Source organism: Lampris incognitus, chromosome 9 (assembly GCF_029633865.1).
Source record: "Lampris incognitus isolate fLamInc1 chromosome 9, fLamInc1.hap2, whole genome shotgun sequence".
Classification (NCBI taxonomy): Eukaryota; Metazoa; Chordata; class Actinopteri; order Lampriformes; family Lampridae; genus Lampris; species Lampris incognitus.
The window spans coordinates 57967350-57991592 of NC_079219.1; the positions used below are offsets into that span (position 1 = coordinate 57967350).

At 51.5% G+C, this 24243-nt stretch overlaps 1 protein-coding gene across 1 annotated transcript; it reads left to right on the forward strand.

Annotated features, from left to right (window-relative positions):
- Nucleotides 1-4025: 4025 nt before the first annotated feature.
- Nucleotides 4026-24019, forward strand: LOC130118607 (potassium/sodium hyperpolarization-activated cyclic nucleotide-gated channel 3-like). Its single transcript, XM_056287048.1, has 9 exons — nt 4026-4048; nt 4135-4341; nt 6910-7132; nt 9132-9293; nt 14114-14332; nt 15135-15281; nt 16788-17028; nt 18230-18394; nt 19751-24019. Exons 1-9 carry the CDS (start codon nt 4026-4028, stop codon nt 22315-22317), a joined length of 3954 nt encoding a protein of 1317 aa, XP_056143023.1. The 3' UTR covers nt 22318-24019.
- Nucleotides 24020-24243: the final 224 nt, after the last annotated feature.

Genomic DNA, 24243 nt, shown 5'->3' on the forward strand with positions numbered 1-24243 from the left:
GTGTGTGCTTGTGATATTTGGGTCTGTGACGTCATTCTTGTTTTTAATGTTTGTTGTGTGTTATTGTTTCACTGTGGTCCATGTGAAATGTAATTTGGTTCCCTTGTATGTATGAGACATGCATATGAGGCAATGACAAATAAAAGCAGTCTAAGTCTAATAGGCTGTTGGTCCTCCATGTGGTGCCAAAATAGCGCCGACCTGCCGAGGCATGGTCTCTACAAGACCCCTGAAGTTGTCCTCTGGTATCTGGCACCAAAGCATTAGCAGCAGATCCTTCAAGTCCTGCAAGTTACGAGGTGGGGCCTCCATGGATCGGACTTGTTCTTACAACACATCCCACAGATGCTCAATCAGATTGAGATCTGGAGAACTTGGAGGCCAAGGCAACACCTTGAACACTTCGTCATGTTCCTCAAACCATTCCTGAACAATGTGTGCAGTGTGGCGGGGGGCGTTATCCTGCTGAAAGAGGCCACTGCCATCAGGGAATGCCGTCACCATGAAGGGGTGTACCTGGTTTGCAATGATGTTTAGGTAGTTGGCACGTGTCAAATTGACATCCACGTGAATGGCCGAACCCAGAGTTTCCAAGCAGAACATGGCCCAGAGCATCACACTCCCTCCACCCGCTTGTCATCTTCCCAGAGTGCATCCTGGTGCCATCTGTTCCCCAGGTACACGGCACACATGTACACGGCCATCCGCGTGATCTAAAAGACCATATGACTCATCGGACCAGACAACCTTCTTCCACTGCTCCAAGGTCCAGTTCTTTCTTCTTTTTTACTAATTTATTAATCCCCTTGGGGCAATTCTTTCTCTGCGTTTAATCCGTCCTAGCTGTGTAGCTAGGAGCAGTGGGCAGCTGCAGCACCCGGGGACCAACTCCAGTTCTTCTTTCCATTACCTCGGTCAGGGGCACAGACAGGCATATTAAGCCTCTTTTTGGTAGTGGGGGAAACCGGAGCACCCAGAGATAACCTGCCACAGACAAGGGGAGAACACGTAAACTCCACACAGAGGACGACTTCCAAGGTTGGACAACCGTGGGGTTCGAACCCAGGACCTTCTTGCTGTTAGGCAACAGCGCTAACCACTGGGTCACCATGCCACCCGCAGTTCTGATGCAATCGTGCCCATTGTAGATGCTTTCGACGGCGGACAGGGGTCATCATGGGCAGTCTGACTGGTCTGTGGCTACGCCGCCCCATGCACAGCAGGCTGCAATGCACTGTGTTTTGACACATTCCTCCCATAACCCTCATTAAACCGCATGACCACCATGAAACTGTTCTATGACTTGTGCCACAGTGGACCTTCTGTTGGTTCAGAGCAGATGGGATACCCTTCATTGCCCTCACGCATCGATGAGCCTTGGGTGCCCAACAGCCTGTTGTGGGTTTGTGCTTTGTCCCTCCGCGGACCACTGTCTGTAGGTACTCACCACTGCTGACCAGGAGCACCCTACAAGCCTTGCTGCTTCAGAGATGCTCTGACGCAGACACGCAGTCGTCTGGCCACAGCCATTTGGCTCTAGTCAATGTCGCTTAGGTCTTTACCAGTCGACTAAAGGGTCTGACCCGTTAGCCAAAGGCTAGCGAGTCTAGTCATTCGTGCACATTACACACACCCCCCCTCCGTTTGGGAAGCACATCCCGCGCTTCAGCATACCAGCTCCCTCACGCCTCTGGGCGCACGCGCTTCCGATGACCTCACGGTCTCACCATCCAACTTCTGACACCAATGTAGCAAATTCAGGGGGCAGCCCGGGAACCGCCACAGCCGGGACGCGAACCCGGATCTCCCGACCCATTTCTCCTGCATCCAATACGTTGACTACAAGAACTGATCGTTCACGTACCAGCTAATCTGCTCGGGCCTTGACGTGCGCGCTTGTTTGGAGATGACCAACGTGATTCGGTTCACCTGTGAGTGGGCGTAATGTTCTGGCTCATCAGTGCAGATTGCCTGTTGCTGTTCTACTCATTTGTATGTAGTATATGTGGCGGGATGATGGGTGGATCCTTGCTTAGTACTGACATCCGGTAGACAGGAGACCAATGGCAGGATGCCCAGGAGGGACTTGGCCTCAATTACAGTAGAATTAGTGTTGGTTTTGACACCAGCTGAGCAGGTAGACTGAGGTCACTTAAATCCCAACACCTGTTCCTGCTGAGAACAGAATACTGATGAGGCCTCAGACAGCAACTTTGATTGCATTTGCAATTCCTGTGTAGTGCGTCTGTGTGCTTTGTGTGCGCGTGCATATGTGTGTGTATACTATACCTACTTCCTACTTTCTGAAATTTGTGGGTAGCCATGGTCCCCACAAATACAGTAAATATAAGAAAGTTTGGACCTTTGTACTAGGTGAGGACATTTGTTTTTAACCCCCCCCCCTTTCCCCCCTAATTGTACTTGGCCAATTACTCCACGCTTCCGAGCCGCCCAGGTCGCTGCCCCACCCCCTCTGCCGACCCGAGGAGGGCTGCGGACTACCACGTCCTCTGATACACGTGGAGTCGCCAGCCGCTTCTTTTCACCTGACAGTGAGGAGTTTCACCAGGAGTTTCGAAATGCGTGGTCTCGCTCTACTGTTGATACTACGCTGTTCGACTTCCGGGTGAAAGGCCGCAGCGGGAACTATGGCTCATGCGCAGAACGCCTAGGCCAGTTCGTATTGAAGCGTATAGACGGGTTTCCTGTCTACAAACATTACTGGGTGCGTGCGCAGCCAGGGGGCAAAACCGCTTTGGTAGCTCTCAGAAGATTATGAGCTGCGTCATCTTTTGAGAGCTGCCAAAGAGGTTCAACGGTGCCGCCCATCCTACTGGCGGTTTGTGCAGTTTATTGCACAACAACTGCGCGGCATCTCTGCTGTATCTGAGCGCTATCTTGGTTCAAATCTCTGCGCTGTGGCTGCTCTCTGCCCGCTAGTTGCGCACGCATCTCTGCGATGACGTTGCACGGACACCCTCCTATCGATCCCCAACCGCATTATCTAGGCGTGCTAGTATGCAGAGGTGATCGTGTGTGTGTGTGTGTGTGTGTGTGTGTGTGATACTGAAGCCATTTATGGGATAGATTTCAATAGAAGTGCATGTCCTCGAGGTCAGGATGCTAGCCACATCTTCTCCATAACTGCACATGTCTGCACAATACCTGCGTGTGTGTTTCCGGAAGATACGCCCCATACGTCACGTCTACGTTATAAACTGACCCGTCAGTCTGAGGGAGAAAATCAATGACGTGTGCGCGTGCGCGTGCGCGTTGGCTAGAGTGATGACTCATACTGTATTCAGTCTTCATTCCGGTACCAGCGTCACACCATAAGGATGTGTTACTGAATTAGCGCTCGATAGCCATCGACCGCAGAGCTTGAGTATACTATTTGAGAGAGAGAGGGGGGGTGAGGGGGGGTGGCCAGCAAGTCAGTGATATGGCTCATGGTGATAGAAAATATGGATGACGTGATTAGGATCCAGGAAGAATGGGACAGTGCTCCCCCAGATCATCTGAATATCTCTTCCTGCATCCTTACACGGCTTCTGACTGGAACACTGGACTGACACGTCCGTCACATGCCTCGCATCCATCACCTCGTTCATCACATCCATCACCTCGTTCATCACACCCATGACATCCATCACCTCGTTCATCACCTCGTTCATCACATCCATCACCTCGTTAATCCCATCCATCACATCCATCACCTCGTTCATCACATCTATCACCTCGTTCATCACATCCATCACATCCATCACCTCGTTCATCGCATCCATCACATCCATCACCTCGTTCATCGCATCCATCACATCCATCACCTCGTTCATCACATCCATCACCTCGTTCATCGCATCCATCACACCCATCACCTCGTTCATCGCATCCATCACATCCATCACCTCGTTCATCACATCCATCACAACATCCATCACCTCGTTCTCACGAGGCTGCTGCTCCCGGTGGTACACTTCAGCATGTAAAATGCCATAGCTTTATTAGACATGCCACTTTTACTAATGAGGGGCTTCTTTCTCTTAACGCTCTCAATCTCTCTATCTTCCCCTGTAACCACCCCCCCCCCCCCGCTCTCTCTCTCAACCTCTCTCTCTCTCTCTATCAATCTAGATTCTACTGGGACCTGCTGATGTTGCTTCTAATGATGGGCAACTTGATCATACTGCCGGTGGGCATCACTTTCTTCAAGGACGAGAACACGCCGCCGTGGATCATTTTCAACGTGGTCTCCGACACGCTCTTCCTGGTCGACCTGGTTCTCAACTTCAGGACCGGCATAGTCAAGGAAGACAGCACGGAAATACTGCTGGACCCCAGGTTGGTATAGGAGCGCGTGTGGTCTTCACCCTCACTTGTCATTGCAGGGGTTGCGTCAGGGCCGGGACTCGGCAGGTACCTCCGGGTCTGAGACCACAGCAAGTGTTTTAGAGCCGGTTCGGTACATGTTGTGGGTTTTCAAACATATTTTAAATAATGCAATTCAATATTGCGAATATTTTTTACCCCCTTTTTAACCTCAATTGTACCCGGCCAATCACCCCACTCTCCGAGCCGCCCCGGTCTCTGCTCCACCCCCTCTGCCGATCCGGGGAGGGCTGCAGACTACCACGTGCCTTCTCCGATACATGTGGAGTCCCCAGCCCCTTCTTTTCACCTGACAGTGAGGAGTTTCACCAGGGGGACGTAGTGCGTGGGTGGATCACGCTATTCCCCCCAGTCCCCCCCCGAACAGGTGCCCCGACCGACCAGAGGAGGCGCTAGTGCAGCGACCAGGACACATACCCACATTCGGCTTCCCACCTGCAGACGCAGCCAGTTGTGTCTGTAGGGACGCCCGACCAAGTCGGAGGCAACAAGGGGATTCGAACCAGCGATCCCCGTGTTGGTAGGCGACGGAATAGACCGCTACGCTACCCGGACTTCCCACATTATTTCGATTATTTCGAGACTCCAGCCCCTCTTATTTACAATAAAATGGTAAAAGCGCAATAATCAGAAGAAGATGTGCAAAACTTTAAAACGTGAGTTCGGTTCCCTGAGAGAACAGTCAGACGTTCAGAGATGTGGGAATCACTGCGTCACATCCGCTCACATCCGTTAACTGTGTGGGAATCACTGCGTCACACCCGCTCACATCCGTTAACTGTGTGGGAATCACTGCGTCACATCCGTTCACATCCGTTAACTGTGTGGGAACCACTGCGTCACATCCGCTCACATCCGTTAACTGTGTGGGAATCACTGCGTCACACCCGCTCACATCCGTTAACTGTGTGGGAATCACTGCGTCACACCCGCTCACATCCGTTAACTGTGTGGGAATCACTGCGTCACTCCCGCTCACATCCGTTAACTGTGTGGGAATCACTGCGTCACTCCCGCTCACATCCGTTAACTGTGTGGGAATCGCTGCGTCACACCCGCTCACATCCGTTAACTGTGCTTCAGTATTGCGTTTCAGGGGAAATGACGCGATACTAAAATCACCACGGCTTGGCATCGTGATTTTGCACTGAATCCGTCTCTCCCCGTCACTATTGTGTTTGCACGTGTGTGTGTGTGTTTGTGTGTGTGTGTGTTTGTGTGTGTGTGTGTGTGCGTGTGTGCGTGTGCGTGTGCGTGTGTGTGTGTGTGTGTGTGTGCGTGTGTGCGTGTGTGTGTGCGTGTGTGTGTGCGTGTGTGTGTGTGTGTGATTTGGTATGAAGGTGACAATAAAACACCAGCACTGACGCTGTCGTTTACTCTCATCCCTCCGGCCACCTGCTGCCCGCGTGTTCAGACAGACGTCCGCGAGACGTGTGGAGGTGACGCTCAGCCGGCGCGCGGTGAGACGTGTGGAGGTGGCGCTCAGCCGGCGCGCGGTGAGACGTGTGGAGGTGGCGCTCAGCCGGTCCAAATACCACGCGTCGCCTTGAACGGTGATGACGTCACCAGCGAGGCTCAGTTCGCCCAGTTCACCAGTTCATCGGCAGCCAGGGTTAGGGTCAGGGTCAGGGTCAGGGTCAGGGTCAGGGCTAATAAAATAACTAAAACACTACCGTTAATACCATGATTTGATTACAAAAAGATTGCTTCCCCTTGCTCACCTGCTTGTGGATGTCCACGCATCAGCCGAACTGGGCGACCTGAGCCTCGCGGGTGACGTCATGACCGTTCAAGGTGACGCGTGGTATTTGGACGTTAAGGGAAAGGACTGGCGCACCATTTGCGCGCAAAACGGGAATTTGGCGTATAGGCATCGCACGTACTGTGGGAGTGTAATATCGTGGTATTTGTACGCAGATTGGTGAGACTGGGCTCGCCACGTAGGTCGTACACCCTCTAAGGGGCGTTTCCTAATCTAGCGCCCCCTACCGGAGGCAGGAGATATGCCACAGATACTTTTCGCCTCTATGCATTGTGGGCTTTTATCTACTTGTTGGCATCCTTTTTACAACGCCTCAGACAGGCTGATGAAGGCGAGTCGTCAGTAAATAGTGGTAAAAACAATGTGAGAACAACAGAATAGTGTAACGTGCATGGATAAGGAGACACGCTGGCCGCTGGCTAGCGGGTCTGACCCTGTAGTCTAGCGGTTAGCGATGCCTCCTGCGGTGCGGGCGGTACGGGTTCGCCTCCCGGCCGCGGCAGTTCCTGTAGTTGCGTTGTCCCCCGAATTCGCTACAATATGTACTCAGTGCGTTTCTGTGTTGTTACGCCGTCTAGTAGAGTAACTAAGATTGCTATTGGCAGCACGACCGCTAGAGGTCGCTTAACTTTAAAACGCAACTATAGGTCGTAATAAGCTGCTCGTACAAACGACCTATGAGGTCGTTTTATTTTTTGGTGGAGGACAGTTTCGCCAAAAGGCAGATTTTAACAGACCGCCGCCCTTCTCCACCGCAGGGCAATCCGCCAGCGCTACCTGAAGAGCTGGTTCCTGGTGGACTTTGTGTCGTCCATACCGGTAGACTACATCTTCCTGATGGTGGACCTGGAGGCCCGCCTGGACTCGGAGGTGTACAGGACGGCGCGGGCGTTGCGCATCGTCCGCTTCACCAAGATCCTCAGCCTGCTGCGACTCCTCCGCCTCTCCAGACTCATCCGCTACATCCACCAGTGGGAGGAGGTGAGGAGGACAGATCATATGAAGCAGAAAGGAGGGAAATTTGTAGTGTTAAATCAACACTTAAAGAGTTATTTTCAACACTGGCTCCGAAAACATAGTGTGACGTGCATGGATAAGAAGACACGCTGGCCGCTGGCTAGCGGGTCTGACCCTTTAGTCTAGCGGTTAGCGATGCCTCCTGCGGTGCGGGCGATACGGGTTCGCTTCCCGGCCGCGGCAGTTCCTGTGGTTGCGTTGTCCCCCCCGAATTCGCTACAATATGGCCCCACGCCACCGGGTGGTAACATTACTCTTCACACGGTGTTGAAATTTCAGAGTAAATTCAACTCTAGAAAGAGTCAAAATGTAACACTGCTTCACCCTGCACAACGCTGAATAGTGTAACACTTTGTTACAATGTTACACTCAGAGGCAAACAGCACCCATAATGTTGCCTCTATCTAACGCTTAGGAGTTAATCTTAATTGAACTCTTCATCAGTGTTAAAACTCAGTAACCTCACGTTAGACCAGGCTTCGCTCCAACGTTATCAAATGTGCAGGTTACTTTGCCACTTGGCCATCATGTCGTTATTTCACACTGATGCCTGACACGTAACACATTACATGCGACGAGTAGGAGACCTTTACCGTGACGTTTTCCACCAAGTTGAAATAGAGGAAATAATTTTCCATTCGGTTTGCGGGAGAGCGGGGCGTCCGGGTAGCGTAGCGGTCTATTCCGTTGCCTACCAACACGGGGATCGCTAGTTCGAATCCCCGTGTTGCCTCCGGCTTGGTCGGGCGTCCCTACAGACACAATTGGCCATGTCTGCAGGTGGGAAGCCGGATGTGGGTATGTGTCCTGGTCGCTGCACTAGCGCCTCCTCTGGTCGGTCGGGGCGCCTGTTCAAGGGGGAGGGGAACTGGGGGGAATAGCGTGATCCTCCCACATGCTACATCCCCCTGGTGAAACTCCTCATTGTCAGGTGAGAAGAAGCGGCTGGCGACTCCACATGTATGGGAGGAGACATGTGGTAGTCTGCAGCCCTCCCCGTATCGGCAGACGGGGGAAGAGCAGAAACCGGGAAGGCTTGGAAGAGTGGGGCAATTGGCCGGGTACAATTGGGGAGAAAAAGAGGGGAAAATCCAAAAAACGGGTTTGCTGGCTAGCTAGCTAGCTAATCTTCATGTGGCTTAGTCCGTCGAACCACGATAACGGCAAAGTGCTCTATGGGAACATTTACGGGACAACAAATTAACAAAAAAACTAGTATTCTTTCTCTTAACTATAATATGAAACAGCTGTGACAAACCAAAAAGTTGAGACGGTACTTGTCTTGTTGGATGGGCAGTTTTAGTTAAGTATGGGATGGACTGGTTATACCTCGGACAACTTGTTTACATTTTACTGTCATTTTTGCAGAGGTCTGACTATATGCGGCGTTGGGCATGGGCGGTAAATACAAAGTTTGAGTACTGCTTACCCTGAAGCAGTTGTAATCCTAAAATGATTTAACTGTACTGTCAACAGGGGGTTGACCTCAAAGGCCCAAACTGCTGTGGGCCCCGCATGGGCTAACCCACAGAGGGCCCATGTGGGCTTACTGTGGGCAAGACCACAGTTGGGCTTGCCCACAGTAAGCCCACATAGGTGCCTCAAAGGGCAAAACTGCTGTGGGCCCCGCATGGGCTCATGTGGGCTTACTGTGGGGCGAGACCACAGTTGGACTTGCCCACAGTAAGCCCACATAGGTGCCTCAAAGGGCAAAACTACCGTGGGCCCCACATGGGCTGGATTAGTGCGGGTTTGCCCCTGCCCACATTGCCCCACAGTAAACCCACACCTACCCACAGTGGGCCCGCATGGGCATGTTTGCTGGGTAGCTGCAGGCTTTCACTGCGTGACGTCACGTGTACTTTGATCAGTTATCAGTGAATCTCTCCCTGGACCCCTCCACCCGTCCTTCTTCCTACTGCGTCCCTACTCCCATCCACTCTTTCCTGTGGCTGTTCCGTAGATATTCCATATGACCTATGACCTGGCCAGTGCCATGGTGAGAATAGTCAACCTGATCGGTATGATGCTGCTGCTGTGCCACTGGGACGGCTGTCTGCAGTTCCTGGTCCCCATGCTACAGGACTTCCCTACTGACTGCTGGGTCTCCAAAAACAACATGGTGGTGAGTCTCTGACCCGCAGCGAGCATGGGTGTGTGTGTTCTTGTACTTCTACCTTTGAGTGGACCAATTTGAGTTTCTAACCATCAGCGTGAGGACGTTTTTGCAAAGTGGGGACATTTCGCCCAGTCTTCACTTTTTCTTTTTGGATTTCCATCCATCCATCCATCCATCCATCCATCCATCCATTATCCAAGCCACTTATCCCAGTCAGGGTCGCGGGGATGCTGGAGCCTACCCCAGCAGTCATGGGGTGGCAGGCAGGGAGACACCCTGGACAGGTCATCACAGGGCCGACACACACACACACACACACCTAGGGACAATTTAGTGCAGCCGAGTCACCTGACCCACATGTCTTTGGACTGTGGAAGGAAACCGGAGCCCCCGGAGGAAACACATTTTTTCCCCTTTTTCCCCCCAATTGTACTTGGCCAATCACCTCACTCTTCCGAGCCGTCCCAGTCTCTGCTCCACCCCCTCTGCTGATCCGGGGAGGGCTGCAGACTACCACATGCCTCCTCCGATTGTGGAGTCGCCAGCTGCTTCTTTTCACCTGACAGCGAGGAGTTTCACCAGGGGGGCGTAGCGTGTGGGAGGATCACACTAACCCCCCCCCCCTCACCCCCCTCACCCCTCTCTGTTGCAAACAAAAACTGAGTCACAAGCCGGTGCAGACCCAGATAGCAAAACTGCTGTGGCCCGGACCCGTCCCACACCCGATACTTTCATCCGGCCCACATACCGCGCGGGATGATGGCACTTGGGCGGTCCGCTCCTGTTTGCCGTATCTGGGCCAGAACCAAGCCATAGCAATGCCACATATTTGCCAAAGGTGGCCCATATGTGTTTGGTGATATTTGGGCCATATTCACCATTTACCACACGGGCCACTTCAGGGTCACATCCAGACCACATGTTGCCCAGAGCACCGCCTCTTTGCCAGAAAAGGCCCACATGTGATTTGGCATATCTGGGCCATATTTGCTGTTATACATGTGGTCCACTTCAGGCTCACATCCATTTTGTCAGGGCCAGAAGAAGGCCATCAGTGCCGCATCACTGCCTGAAGTGGCCCACATCCGGATGCTGTCTGGGTACGCCCCCGACACAGACACCCCCCCCCCACCATCTGCCACCGCTGACTGAGTGACAGGCGGGCACCGAGGTATGCAGTGCTGATGGTTAACAGCTAGAGTAGTCAATGAGGAATCCTCACAAAGATAGAAGCACAAGAACGTGCATGTGTGTGAGTCTGTGTGTGAGTCTGTGTGTGTGAGTGTGAGCGTGTGTGAGTGTGTGCGTGTGTGTGTGTGTGTGATGTTGTTTGAATTAATTCAGAATGACTAAATCAAGCGTCCACCTCCTGTCTTCGACATATCAGATGAGAACAGTTTCGCTCTCTTGCAAAGTGTGAGCGGGGTGCTCCTGTGCAGGCACTTCGCAGTTCCTGCACCGACCGGCGTTGGGGGGGTTTTGTCGCGTGTGTGTTTTCAAGTTGTCAAGATTCACAGTTAGCGTGTTGTCAAATGCACCGCAGCAGGAAAAACTGGAGATGAAAATGCTTTGACGTGGGCGGCACGGTGGCGCAGTGGTTAGCGTGGTCGCCTCACAGCAAAGGAGGTCCTGGGTTTGAGCCCCGGGGCAGTCCAACCTTGGGGGTCGTCCCGGTGGGGCAGGCCAGATTAACCCCAGGTTACCCCAGACCAACCCCCGGACCCCCCCCTCCCCTCCCCGGTATAATCTGGCCTAGGGGGGTATGAAATAGCCTAGCTTAAATGATAGCCTGGGGAATAAACTGGACTATCCCATAATATACCCGGGGTAGAAAACAGGCTAGCCCACTTTAACCCCGGGTATAGTCTGGCCAGGGGGTAAATCTTGGGCTGCTTGCATGTTCTCCCCGTGTCTGTGTGGGTTGAGGGTTAAGGTTAGGGTTTTCTCCCACAGTCCAAAGACATGTAGGTCAGGTGAATCGGCCGTACTAAATTGTCCCTAGGTGTGTGTGTGTGATTGTGTGTGTGTGTGATTGTGTGATGGCCTGGCAGCCTGTCCAGGGTGTCTCTCCGCCTGCTGCCCAATGACTGCTAGGATAGGCTCCAGCATCCCTGCGACCCTGAGAGCAGGATAAGCGGTTTGGGTGATGGATGGATGGATGGATGCTTTAACTCTGCCTCTCCCCTCTGCAATATAAAAATATAAAGTAACGATGTAAGATCAAATTTAAATAAAGTTTAAAAATTTAAACGTGTTATAAAAGCGCAGCCAGGATAAATGCCAGTTGTGGAATTAGTGTCATTATAGAATTACAGTGTCAAGGGGCATAAAAATATCCATCCATCCCTCCATCTCTCCATCCATTATCCATCCATCCCTCCATCCATTATCCCTCCATCCCTCCATCCCTCCATCCATTATCCATCCAGCCCTCCATCCCTCCATCCATTATCCATCCATCCCTCCATCCCTCCATCCATCCATCCATTATCTGAACCGCTCATCCTGCTCCCAGGGTCTTGGGGATGCTGGATCCTATCCCAGCAGTCACTGGGCAGCAGGAAGGGAGACACCCTGGACAGGCTGCCAGGCCATCACAGGGCGCATAGAAATATTTACATACAATATATTATATACAATTTGTATACAAAAATTCATACATTAAAAAAAATGTAATTTAAAAAAAATATTTTAAACTTTAAATTCTTATTAAAAAATGCATAAAATATATCAAATATAAATATTTAATTAAATAATAAATAATAATAGAAAACAATTACAATTAAATACAACTTCGTAGATATCATAAAAAATATAATAATTTTTAATAAATAATAAATATAATAATAATAATACAATACAATTCAATTAAATACAATTTAATACAGTTACATACGCTTTGAGTGCAATGGGGCGCGCGTGCGTGCGCGCGCGCGTGTGCGTGCGTGTGTTCAGGATGAGGGAGTTAATTCGGTCTGGCATTGTTTGCTCTCTACTGCATTAATTGGTTCATGCAGCAACATGTCCATCTGGAATCAGCTCGGCAGCCGTCGCCAGCATGTCGCTCCCCCGGTTAAACACCCTGCAGGACGTCACGCCGCACCGGGAGCACACGCCAGCGACACACAGCCCGGGAAGGGACCTCATGGAGGTTTCGGTCATGCGACCGCGAGCACATACGGGCACTCTACACCGATGAACACAGGCAGACACGCAGCTGTACAGTGTGAATAGCTGACTCATGCCCCGATGGTTGCCTGGGTGACTGTTGCTAGGGTGCCGGATGCTGGGAGTTTCCCCCGGAGAAAGTCCCCTCACCCGCTGAACCGTTAAACATCTTAGCAGGGATATAATTAGCCTTGGCACATACATACACACACACACATACACATACACACACACACAATCTAACCTTTTTATTAGCAGCACTTTCACAGAACATTGTTCCATAAAACATGACGACTCTTGTCTCACAGTCCGGGAGCTTTTAAAGCAACCGGATCTCACAGAAACACGTGGGGTGACCACGACCTCTTAACGCTCGCGTCACGTGGTGCCGGCACGTCATGCGTTAAAATGACGTGCCGGCACCACGGAAACAACGCCAATGGAAAATCACTTAGGATCCTTTGTCGTGCTAGACACGTGAATTCCCTGATTCAACAACGTCATGCAGTGAGCGGTGTTTAATATTTTGTAGTTAACAACATTTTATTTTATTTTTGTTTTTATTGTCATTGGACTGGAGTTATTACAGTGCCTTAGTTACGATTTTTGTTCTCTAAAAACACGAACCCTAACCCTAATCCCTGTCCCAACCCTAACCTCTAACCCTAAACCCAACCCTAACCCCTAACCTAACCCTAGTCCCAACCCTAACCCCTAACCCTAACCCCAAACCCCGGGTCTCAACCCTAAACCCTAACTCTAATCCTAATCCTAACCCCTAATCCGAACCCTATCCCCTAACCCTAACCCAACCCTAACACTAACCCAAAACCCTGGTCCCAACCCTAACCCCTAACCCTAATCTTGATCCTAACCCTAACCCCTAACCCTAATCCTGATCCTATCCCCTAACCCTAATCCTAACCCCTAACCTAACCCTAGTCCCAACCCTAACCCTAATCCTAACCCTATCCCCTAACCCTAACACTAATCCTAACCCCTAACCTCGTTACATCAAAATTAGTTGTATCACACACAATTCTGTGTTTTTAGAGAACAAAAATTGTGACTAAGACACTATAATAAATTCAGTCAAATGACAATAAAAACAAAAATAAAATAAATTGTTGTTAACTAGGAACTATTAAACACCGCTCACTGCATGATGTTGTTGAATCAGGGAATTCATGTGTCCGGCATGACAAAGGATCCTAAGTGACTTTCCATTGGCGTCGTTTCCGTGGTGCCGGCACGTCATTTTAACACATGATGTGCCGGCACCACGTGACGCGAGTGTGAAGAGGTCGTGGTCACTCCACGTGTTTCTGTGAGATTCGGTTGGTTTAAACAGCAGCTCTCAGGATATTCGTGTTGTGAAGCATCGTATTAAGACGAGACGGTTCAACTGCTGCGCTATTAAAGACTGTGATCTGGTCTCGGCTCGATTTTCTCAAGTGTTGTGGCCAAGAGCCTCAGAAATTATACCAGGTCATGCGCTCAGGAAAGATATGAGGTCATGAGCTCAGGAATGATATGAGATCATGAGCTCCAGTATTCTCCAGTATTAAATGAGAACAGTTCGGTCCTGACCTACGCCCTGGTGATTAACACTCCATCTCTCTCTCTGTCTCTCTCTCTCTCTCTCTCTCTCTCTCTAGAATGACACTTGGGGCGTGCAGTACTCCTACGCCTTATTCAAGGCCATGAGCCACATGTTGTGTATTGGCTACGGTGCCCAGGCTCCAGAGGGCATGACGGACGTGTGGCTCACCATGCTCAGCATGATCGTGGGCGCAACCTGCTATGCCATGTTCATCGGCCATGCCACCGCACTCATCCAGTCTCTGGACTCGTCGAGACGGCAGTACCAGGAAAAGGTACAATCACTGCTTGCCCCCCCCCCAACTTGTTCCCATTTAACCCACTCCAGGCCTTTTCATGTTTTACAGGCTCTCGAAAAGTACCTAAGAAGGTAAAACAGTGCTCGTCCCTCCACTTATTCATCTTTCTCTCCCTTGAATCGACTTTAAACATTTATGAAATCTATTCCCAGACAGCATCCGGATGTGGGCCACTTCAGGCAGTGATGCGGCACTGATGGTCTTCTTCTGGCCCTGACAAAACGAATGTGAGCCTGAAGTGGCCCACATGTATAATAGAAAATATGGCCCAAATAGGCCAAATCAAATGTGGGCCTTTTTTGGCAAAGATGAGGTGCTCTGAGCAACATGTAATCTGGATGTGACCCTGAAGTGCCCCGTGTGGTAAATAGTGAATATGGCCCAAATATCACAAAACAAATATGGGCCACCTTTGGCAAATATGTGGCACATGCAGCATTGCTATGGCTTGGTTCTGGCCCAGATCTGGCAAACAGGAGCGGACCGCCCAAGTGCCATCATTCAATGTGGTATATGGGCTGGATGAAAGTGTCGGGTGTGGGACGGGTCCGGGTCACAGCAAGTTTGCTATCTGGGTTGTTACAATGAGCCATCAAATTTGAACTACCGACCCCAGTCTATCTCAGTCATTGTACAGGAGGCTGTACGACATCCCAGACATAGTAGAACTGTTTTGGTCGTATAACGCCTGCGACATTCGTTGCGATGTTTGCGATGTTTGTTTGGCATATCTTTCCTTCACCTGTATGTGTACAAGTATGTTTTTGTATGACTGCAGTACAAGCAGGTGGAGCAGTACATGTCGTTCCATAAGCTCCCTGCGGATGTGCGACAGAAGATCCATGAGTACTACGAGCACCGCTTCCAGGGCAAAATGTTTGACGAGGAGAATATACTGGGAGAACTCAGTGAACCACTGAAAGAGGTAAGAGTCTCACCACAACCACACACACACACACACACACACACACACACACACACACATTTTTGTACTTCTATCTTTGTGAGGACCCCTCATTGACTACACTGATTCCCTAGCCCCTAACCCTCATCTTCACCGTCACAACTACATACATGTCTAACCTTGTGCAGCGGCGTGAATTCACGTTTGCAGCGGCCTTGCCCAGTACCGGTGTGGGAAGATGGCGGCGTGAATTCATGTTTCCAGCGGCCTCGCCCAGTACCGGTGTGGGAAGATGGCGGCGTGAATTCACGTTTGCAGCGGCCTTGCCCAGTACCGGTGTGGGAAGATGGCGGCGTGAATTCACGTTTGCGGCAGCCTCGCCCAGTACCGTCCATGCAGTGTCTTTGTCCACATCTGCGTCTAAGTTTTGTCTTCATTTGATGGCTGGGAGAGCTGGTGCTGGATCGGCTGGAAGGGCTTGGTCTGCTGCGTCCTGTGGGCCCAGGGACCACGGCCCTGCCTGGAGCTGCATCCGAGGAGGTTAACATCGGGGGCGGTCTGACAGGACACAGAAGCGGGGCAGGCTAAGCTAACTGGAAGCCCATGCAGACCGGCAGTTCCGACAGCCATCCTGCGTTCATTCTCTTGTACAGTGATTTTTTGTTTAGTTTGGCTATATGTGTTAGTTTGGATACGTGTGTTCTTGAAGTTCTTGTAGTATTTGGATGTGTTTTTGTCTTTGTGTTGTACTGCTGTGGGCTGGGGGAAACGATATTTCATTTCATTTCATGTACGTAACATGAAATAAAATGACAACGTATTCCTGATGAACTTAATCCTAATTCTAACCTTAACCCTAAACCCGAGGCCTAACCCTAAAATAGACCCGTAAAGAAGTGAGCCCCAAAATGTCCTCACTCTGCGAAAATGTCCTCAGTCTGATGGTTAAAAGCTCAAATTGGTGCTAGCAAAGATAGACGTGCAAGAACATACACACATCACCACGCCACAAATATCTACCCTCATGTCTCCATCCCTTAAACTTCCAACAGGTATCAATCTTCCCAGACAGCATCCGGATGTGGGCCACTTCAGGCACCGATGCAGCACTGATGGTCTTCTTCTGGCCCTGACAAACTGGATGTGAGCCTGAAGTGGCCCACATGTATAACAGCAAATATGGCCCAAATATGCCAAATCAAATTTGGGCCTTTTTTTTGGGCAAAGATGAGGTACTCTGGGCAACATGTGATCTGGATGTGACCCTGCAGTGCCCCGTGTGGTAAATAGTGAATATGGCCCAAATATTACAAAACAAATATGGGCCACCTTTGGCAAATATGTGGCACATGCAGCATTGCTACGGCTTGGTTCTGGCCCAGATCTGGCAAACAGGAGCGAACCACCCAAATGCCCTCATTCCACGCGGTATGTGGGCCGCATGAAAGTGTCGGGTGTGGGACGGGTCCGGGCCACAGCAGTTTTGCTAACTCGGTTTCCCCCCATCTTTTCTTTCTCCCTCTCCAGGAGATAGTCAGCTTCAACTGCCGTAGCCTGGTGGCCAACATGCCGCTGTTTGCCAACGCCGATCCTAACTTTGTGACCGCCGTGCTGACCAAGCTGCGCTTTGAAGTGTTCCAGCCCGCAGACTTCATCATCCGCGAGGGCACCGTGGGGCGCAAGATGTACTTCATCCAACACGGGCGGGTCAGCGTGCTCACCCGTGGCAACAAGGAGACCAAGCTGAGCGACGGGTCATATTTCGGAGGTGAGGACAGCTCGGAGTAGTCGGTTGGGAGGCAGGCAGGAGCAGGAAGGGGGTTAAAGGGAGGGAGGGAGGGAGGTGCTCGGTACTATATGGCGAGAGGAGGTGAGGGCGACGACTCATGGGGTTCTGTGAAATACACAATGCAATGCAATGTGGAGTCCTTTTTTTCAAACGTGGCCGACCTACGTCCGCTTCATCTTAGTAGGGTAAAGGTCTGTTCCTCCTGTTTCCCACAAGGTTGAAAAACTAACATTCTGTCACCTTCGATTCCACCTGCGATCGCTTGTTTTGTGTTTCAACACAGCGTATAACACAATACAGGTACTGTCACTGACAAATCTTTATGTTCCTGTTGTTTGACGGCTGCGCGGCTAGGAAAAAAAACGGTGATTTGATCAAGGGTCACAAAACGCTAACAGGCCTGAGATTTTCGCCTGTGTAACTCAATCCTTCTGTAACGTGCACCGATAAATCCATTCGCTACCCAGACAGCACCCGGATGTGGGCCACTTCAGGCACCGATGCGGCACTGATGGTCTTCTTCTGGCCCTGACAACATGGATGTGAGCCTGAAGTGGCCCACATGTGTAATAGCAAATATCAAATGTGGGCCTTTTTTGGCAAAGGTGCGGTGCTCTGGGCAACATGTGATCCGGATGTGACCCTGCAGCGCCCCCTGTGGTAAATGGTGAATATGGTCAAAATATCACAAAACAAATATGGCCACCTTTGGCAAATATGTGGCACATGCAGCACTGCTATGGCTTGGTTCTGGCCCAGATCTGGCAAACAGGAGCGGACCACCCAAGTGCCATCATTCCACGTGGTATGTGGGCCGGATGAAAGTGTCGGGTGTGGGACGGGTCCGGGCCACAGCAGTTCTGCTATCTGGGGTAGTCGTCTGACAAGAGAAACACGAGTACAAGTCAATGACCCCTGTATTGCACTATGTTCTGTGTTTAAACGCACAATAAGTGATCACAGACAGAATCGAAGGTGACAGGAAGTTGGCTTCCTAACATTGCGGGTGGTGGGGAGAACCAGTCTTTTTCCCTTCTATGACGAAGTGGAAGTACGTCGGCCATGTCTGGGAAAAAGGTATATTGTATGTTTTTTCTCAACTATTTTTCCACTCTTATCATGCAACTCTCCTCTCTCCCTCTGCACTCACCGCTATTCTTCTACCTGTCCCACAAATCAGAGATCTGTTTGCTGACACGTGGGCGGAGAACAGCCAGCGTCCGTGCCGACACCTACTGTCGTCTGTACTCCCTCAGCGTGGACAGCTTCAACGAGGTGCTGGAGGAGCATCCGATGATGAGGCGGGCCTTTGAGACGGTGGCTGTCGACCGACTGGACCGCATTGGTAATACATGGCATCACATCCAGATCGGCCGTAACGTCCTTTCCTACTCAAAATCCTTTGCACGTGGGCGTCCGGGTAGCATAGCGGTCTATTCCGTTGCCTACCAACACGGGGATCACCTGTTCGAATCCCTGTGTTACCTCTTGCTTGGTCAGGAACAGAAACAATTGGCCATCACTGCGGGTGGGAAGCCAGATGTGGGTATGTGTCCTGGTCGCTGCACTAGCGCCTCCTCCCCAGACAGCATCCGGATGTTGGCCACTTCAGGCAGTGATGCGGCACTGGTGGTCTTCTTCTGGCCCTGACAAAATGGATGCGAGCCTGAAGTGGCCCACATGTATAATAGCAAATATGGCCCAAATATGCCAAATTAAACGTGGTCCTTTTTTGGCAAAGATGCGGTGCTCTGGGAAACATGTGATCTGGGTGTGACCCTGAAGTGCCCCGTGTGGTAAATGGTGAATATGGCCCAAATATCACAAAACAAATATGGCCACCTTTGGCAAATATGTGGCACATGCGGCATTGCTATGGCTTGGTTCTGGCCCAGATCTGGCAAATGGGAGCAGACCGCCCAAGTGCCATCATTCCACACGGTATGTGAGCCGGATGGAAGTGTCGGGTGTGGGACGGGGCCGGGCCACAGCTATTTTACTATCGGGGTCTGGTCAGTCGGGGTGCCTGTTCGGGGGGGGGGGAATAAGCGTGATCCTCCCGTGTGCTACGTCCCCCTGGTGAAACTCCTCACTGTCAGGTGAAAAGAAGCGGCTGGCAACTCCACATGTATGGGAGGAGGCATGTGGTGGTCTGCAGCCCTCCCTGGATTGGCAGAGGGGGTGGAGCAGTGACCAGGATGGCCTGGAAGAGTGGGGTAATTGGCCAAGTACAATTGGGGAGAAAATGGGGGGGGGGGGTCCTTTTGTACACAATGACTCAGTGTTTTTTCATTCAGCTTTTTTCATTCTGTTGGGCTTTGTGGGTCGACCTTCTCATGTTCTAGTAATTCTCCATCCAGTCCGGCTCTGATTCTAAAGGATTTTCTGCAATGTTCTCGAGTTGGAGGTCAGGGAGGGTGAGACTTGTTTTTTCAGAGACATTTGAGGGAAAAGTTGGAATAATACACGACTGAAATACCGCGAGGAGCCAAGAGCAGAACTGCGTTGAGAGCAAACCTTGCTTCCTTTATTACACATTCACAGTCAACTTATTTTTCCACAAAACGTGTCTTTAAACTCCTCCACATCTTGCGCTTTTGTGTCTGCCTTCAACACCCCTTATTTCAGGAAGTAGATTTCTTTTTTGGTATTCAATTCAAACCCGTATTTTTGCATTTTTCTGTACTTTTCTCCACTGTAGGCAGGAAGAACTCCATGCTCCTTCGAAAGTCATCGCAGGGTGGTTCAGTAGCCGGGGGCAGTATGGGTCGTGGAGGAGGTCGCGGTGGAGGGGGTCCGGGGGCAGGGGGAGGCCTGGCAATGGGCAGTTTGGGTTCCTGTGACAGCATGCTCGTACAGCAGATTGTCAAACACGACAGCATGCCTGCCATGCAGGAAGCAATCGCTGTTGCCGCAGGTAGAGGTGCGGCCATGGGAGGAAGTGGAACGGTGTCTCCAAGGCCCCGGCCTGTGATTTGGGCCCCCCTGGTCCACGCGCCCTTGCAGACCGCAGCTGCCACCACCAATGTAGCCATCGCTCTCATGCACCAGCAGCAGCAGCAGCAGCAGCTGCAGCAGTTACAACAGCAGCACACGCTCGGGGGAGCCATATTCCTGCCCTCTCCTCTTATCTCACCCTCTCCATCCTCCAATTTCCCTCTCTCTCCACCCCGTGCCCCTGTGCTACAGCCCCTGCGTCCCTCTGTGAGCTCCCTCATCGGAATGATGGGGGTGGGAGGGATGGGGGGCCTATCTCCGAGAGGTGGATTTCCTGCTTCCCCATCTACCATGGGCCTTCCTGGGTCACTGGCATCACCGCCTGTTGCTAAAACGCCACCCACCCAAGCCTCCTCCGTACCCGCTTCTGTCCAGCTAGGAAGGACACTTCACTACAGCCTGCGCCTCCAGTCTGACCAGCCTTTGGCAATCGGTGGATCCCCTGGGACCCCAACGGGAGGAGGGGCTACAACCTCCCCCCTCCATAAAGTACCCGCAAGCAATGTCGCTGTTGCCTCCACCACCCCATCAGATGGTCATGGTTCTGTGCCAAGCCAGGCCAGGGCGAAGGAGGCACTGTTACGCCATGGAGGAAGCGGCTCACAAGGTTTGCCTGCTCTGGGCAGACTCACCCAGGAGGCCAGGCTGCTGTCTGCCTCGCAGCCCACCCTGCCTCACCGCTCTTGGGTCAGCGTGCAACCACACCCTCCTCTCCACCGGAAAGCATCTGGTGGAAATTTGCTGTCAACCCCCTTCCTGGCAGGGCAGTTAGCTAGGGGAGGGAGCGCCGGTGTCTTGAGCTCCAATGCTCCGGTGCAGCAAATGCCAGTGCCACCATTCAATGTGCCAACACAAGCACAAACCCAAGGCCCTGTCCAGGTCTCCGTCCCACCATCCATTTCTGCACCTGCTGCCACACACACACAATCTGCCCCTCCCTCTTCCTCTTTGCCCACACACATGGCAACACAGGCACCATCTTCAGCTGCTGTCCTGCCCTCCTCTTCCTCTCCTAAGCAGACCCCCATATCCTCTGCCACCCCATCTCCTGCTCCCACGCCATCTTCTCCCACCCCTGTCTTCTCTCAGACACCTCGCCCAAAGCCAATCCCTTCAACCCCCTCCCGTTCCTCCTCTCCTCCTCCCTGCTCCACCCCTCCCTCGGCCGGGACCAGCCCGCTATCCCTCACTTCAATCCCCCGCCCCAAACCGATCCCAACTCCTTCACCCCGCTCCACCTCTCCCTCTCCGTCCTCCACCCCTACACCCATCCCACTCCCACACACCTATGGAAACAAGTCCTCTCTCACCTCCTGTCCCTCTCCGTCCTCGGGCTCCCTCACCTCCCCCCCAACCCATCCCCAGAGTCCCCGAGCCAAAGCCTCCAACACACCTCCCTCTCCTTCTCCATTGTCTGGCTCCATCCCTTTCCCCTCCCCAGCCGCAACTCCTACCCAATCCCAGTCCCACACCCGCACCCCGACACCCTCCCAAACTCCTACCCAGACTCTCACCCCAGCCCTCTCCCAAACTACCACCCCCACCCAAACCCTCTCTCCCACTCCTTCTCTCTTCTCTGTTAATTCAACGGTTCCTGCTCAGAGCCTCACCCCGACTCCAGCCAGTCCCATGGGCTCCTCAGTGAGTAAACCTCCCTGTCCTTCCCCTATCCACCCCTCCATTTCCAGCCCAGCCAGATCCCCGACTTCAACCTCAAGCTTTACCCCTACCCAGACCCAGAAACAACCCCCAGTCCAAGCCCCCGTTCCTGCCCCAACGCCCACTAGTTCACCTTCTCCTGCTAAGATAGCTTTCTCAGTACATCCTGTGAAACCCAGCACAGGTGCCCTCACTCCAAGCACCTCTTCAAGCCACGTCGCAAAACTGACCCAAGCGGTGACCTCGGCCTCGACAACCCAAACCCCAGCCACAACTGCTACTAACCCCTCTATTACCACTGCCACCACCACCACCTCTGCCACCACTCCCAATATCCCACCTGCCTCTGTCCATTCCTCAAAACAAACCCCAACAACCACAGCAGCCCCGACTCAGTCCTCTAAACTCAACACCCTCTCTAACCCCTCGCAGACCCACAAAGCATCCACTCTTCCACCCATTCAGCCAGCACCAGCTGTATCTCTTCCCCAGGCAGCTTGCCCCACAGCCACTGCCACCAATGCCACTTCCCCTAAGGGGGGCAAGAAGGACCTGCCCCTGTCCCGGAAAGACTCAGAGGGACTGAGACACAAACTGCCTGCCAACATGTAAGAAGCCGACTGCTCTGAAGGAAAGAGGGTCTTGGTCGAATAACAAACTTGATTTGCGGGCGGAGCTGGTCAGCAGGGCCGTGGATGTGCAGAGTTGTATCTGTCTCGGTCGGCACCAGACATTTCATAAGCCACCAGATTCTCACGTGGACAACTGCATTTTGTTTGCATTCACTTTAGAACGTGATCGTCTTAGAGCATCGGGTGTTAAAGCTGCAACAAGGAGTTTTGGGATTTCTGTTGACTTCGAGTGCCCCTGTGGATAAACGCTGTGGTGTCTTGCATAAAGCATTGTCTCTTGTGGCAAAGATCTCCATTCACCCTCCGGTAGCTGGCGCATTTGTTTTGAAGAGACTAACGAGAGATGTGACGGTATTTTGGAAAGGGAAAAAAACAGCTGTTTGCAAGATATACAGCCGTGAGGTAACGTATCTCTAATTGCAGCCGCGTGCTGTAAAAGATTTTTGGCAAATTTTGCAGGGAATCTGACCTGGAGACAAGCGTTCAGCATTATTGAATAGCAATATCCGATCTCCACCCAAGAGGGTCTCATTTGATTTTCTATGGCATATGGAGGCGTCGAAGTTAAATCGAGAAAGGGATAAATAATCACTGAAAAACTCCTCATAGCAGCTTTAATGTTCTCAGTCTGTTTATTGGGGCAGGCTAGAGTAGAATCAAACACGACATCCACATGTGTACGCACATATCTGTGTTAGTGATTGGTGGAGCAAGCGGCGGAGCTGAAGCGGCAATTCGGCAGAGCACAGAAGGACGCAATAGCCGGGGGATGAAAACGACAGATTGCTGTTCGGAGGAAGGCCTGGTGTTAACTTCAAATGCAGGCCATTGAAAAGGCACTTCCTGGGTTCCAGCCGCGCCTCCCTCTTGCTCCCCGTTCTTCACCGCGGTGTAATATTTTCTCATCCGAATAATAATTATAACGATGTAGAGTTTAATAATTACTGTAAAGTTGATAATCATAACAGTCAGAATTATTATGAGCAGTCCACTGGTAGTTTTGTTGTCCCAGGTGTGTGGTGTTTAGCTCTGGAGCAAGACAAACTCTTAACCCTACATGTTCACGCTGAGAACTACTGTAAAACGAATTGTGCTTTTGTGTGCGACACTTACTACTGCTCCCCTGTGCACTGTGGCTATGGGTTCCTTTTGCTCCACCTCGCTCCTTGTAAATATGTGCCTCTCCGCCCGTGTACGCTTCTTCATCCCGCTGATTCTTCCTCTTCTATCTCGGTTTGCGTCACTCGCTCTCATCTCATTTCAGAGCTGTGGTTCACTGTTGCGACGATACACACCCTCACCCTCTCTCACGCCCTTCTACATAAGGCCATCTCACTTCTGGTCTGACTCCTCTCCCGTTGTCGCTCAACGGCACCATCTTGACGCCACTTCCAGTGATGTTTGATGTTTTGTGTGGATAGCAACAACGCATTCCTGTCTTAAGCCCAGATACCATGTTGCCTAGACTGTATATTTAAGGACCAAATGTTTTATTTTTTATTTATCACAGCTTTAGCTTTTGAGCAGAACAAACTAGCTAATGATGCTATTGAAGGAAGAAAAAAAGATGACCTTGATGACGGCAGTGAAGAGGAGAATGATGATTATGTTGACCATGATGATTATGACGAGATGATGATGACTGATGATGTTGTTTGGTGTATATCCGGTTGTAAAAATAAAGCAGATTTAGATATCAACTTGCTGAGTGTGCACTCTCTGGCGCGTGTTGATTTGTGTGCTTGCATGCGTCTCCGCCTGGTGTTTCTGTGCATGATCAGAAGGAGGCCGCAGTAGCCCCCTCATCATTGCAGGATGTGTACTACATAGTCATATAATATCTGGTCAAGGCTTTGTACTTGTAGTTGAGTGGTGGACCACTGTTTCTTCTCCCTGAGCCTCCTTA

Coding starts and splice junctions, on each gene's coding strand:
- LOC130118607 (XM_056287048.1), top strand. CDS start 4,026: ATGAGGGGCTTCTTTCTCTTAAC. Junction 14,333..15,134: donor GACGGCAGTACCAGGAAAAG/GTACAATCACTG, acceptor GTATGACTGCAG/TACAAGCAGGTGGAGCAGTA. Junction 17,029..18,229: donor CGACGGGTCATATTTCGGAG/GTGAGGACAGCT, acceptor CCCACAAATCAG/AGATCTGTTTGCTGACACGT.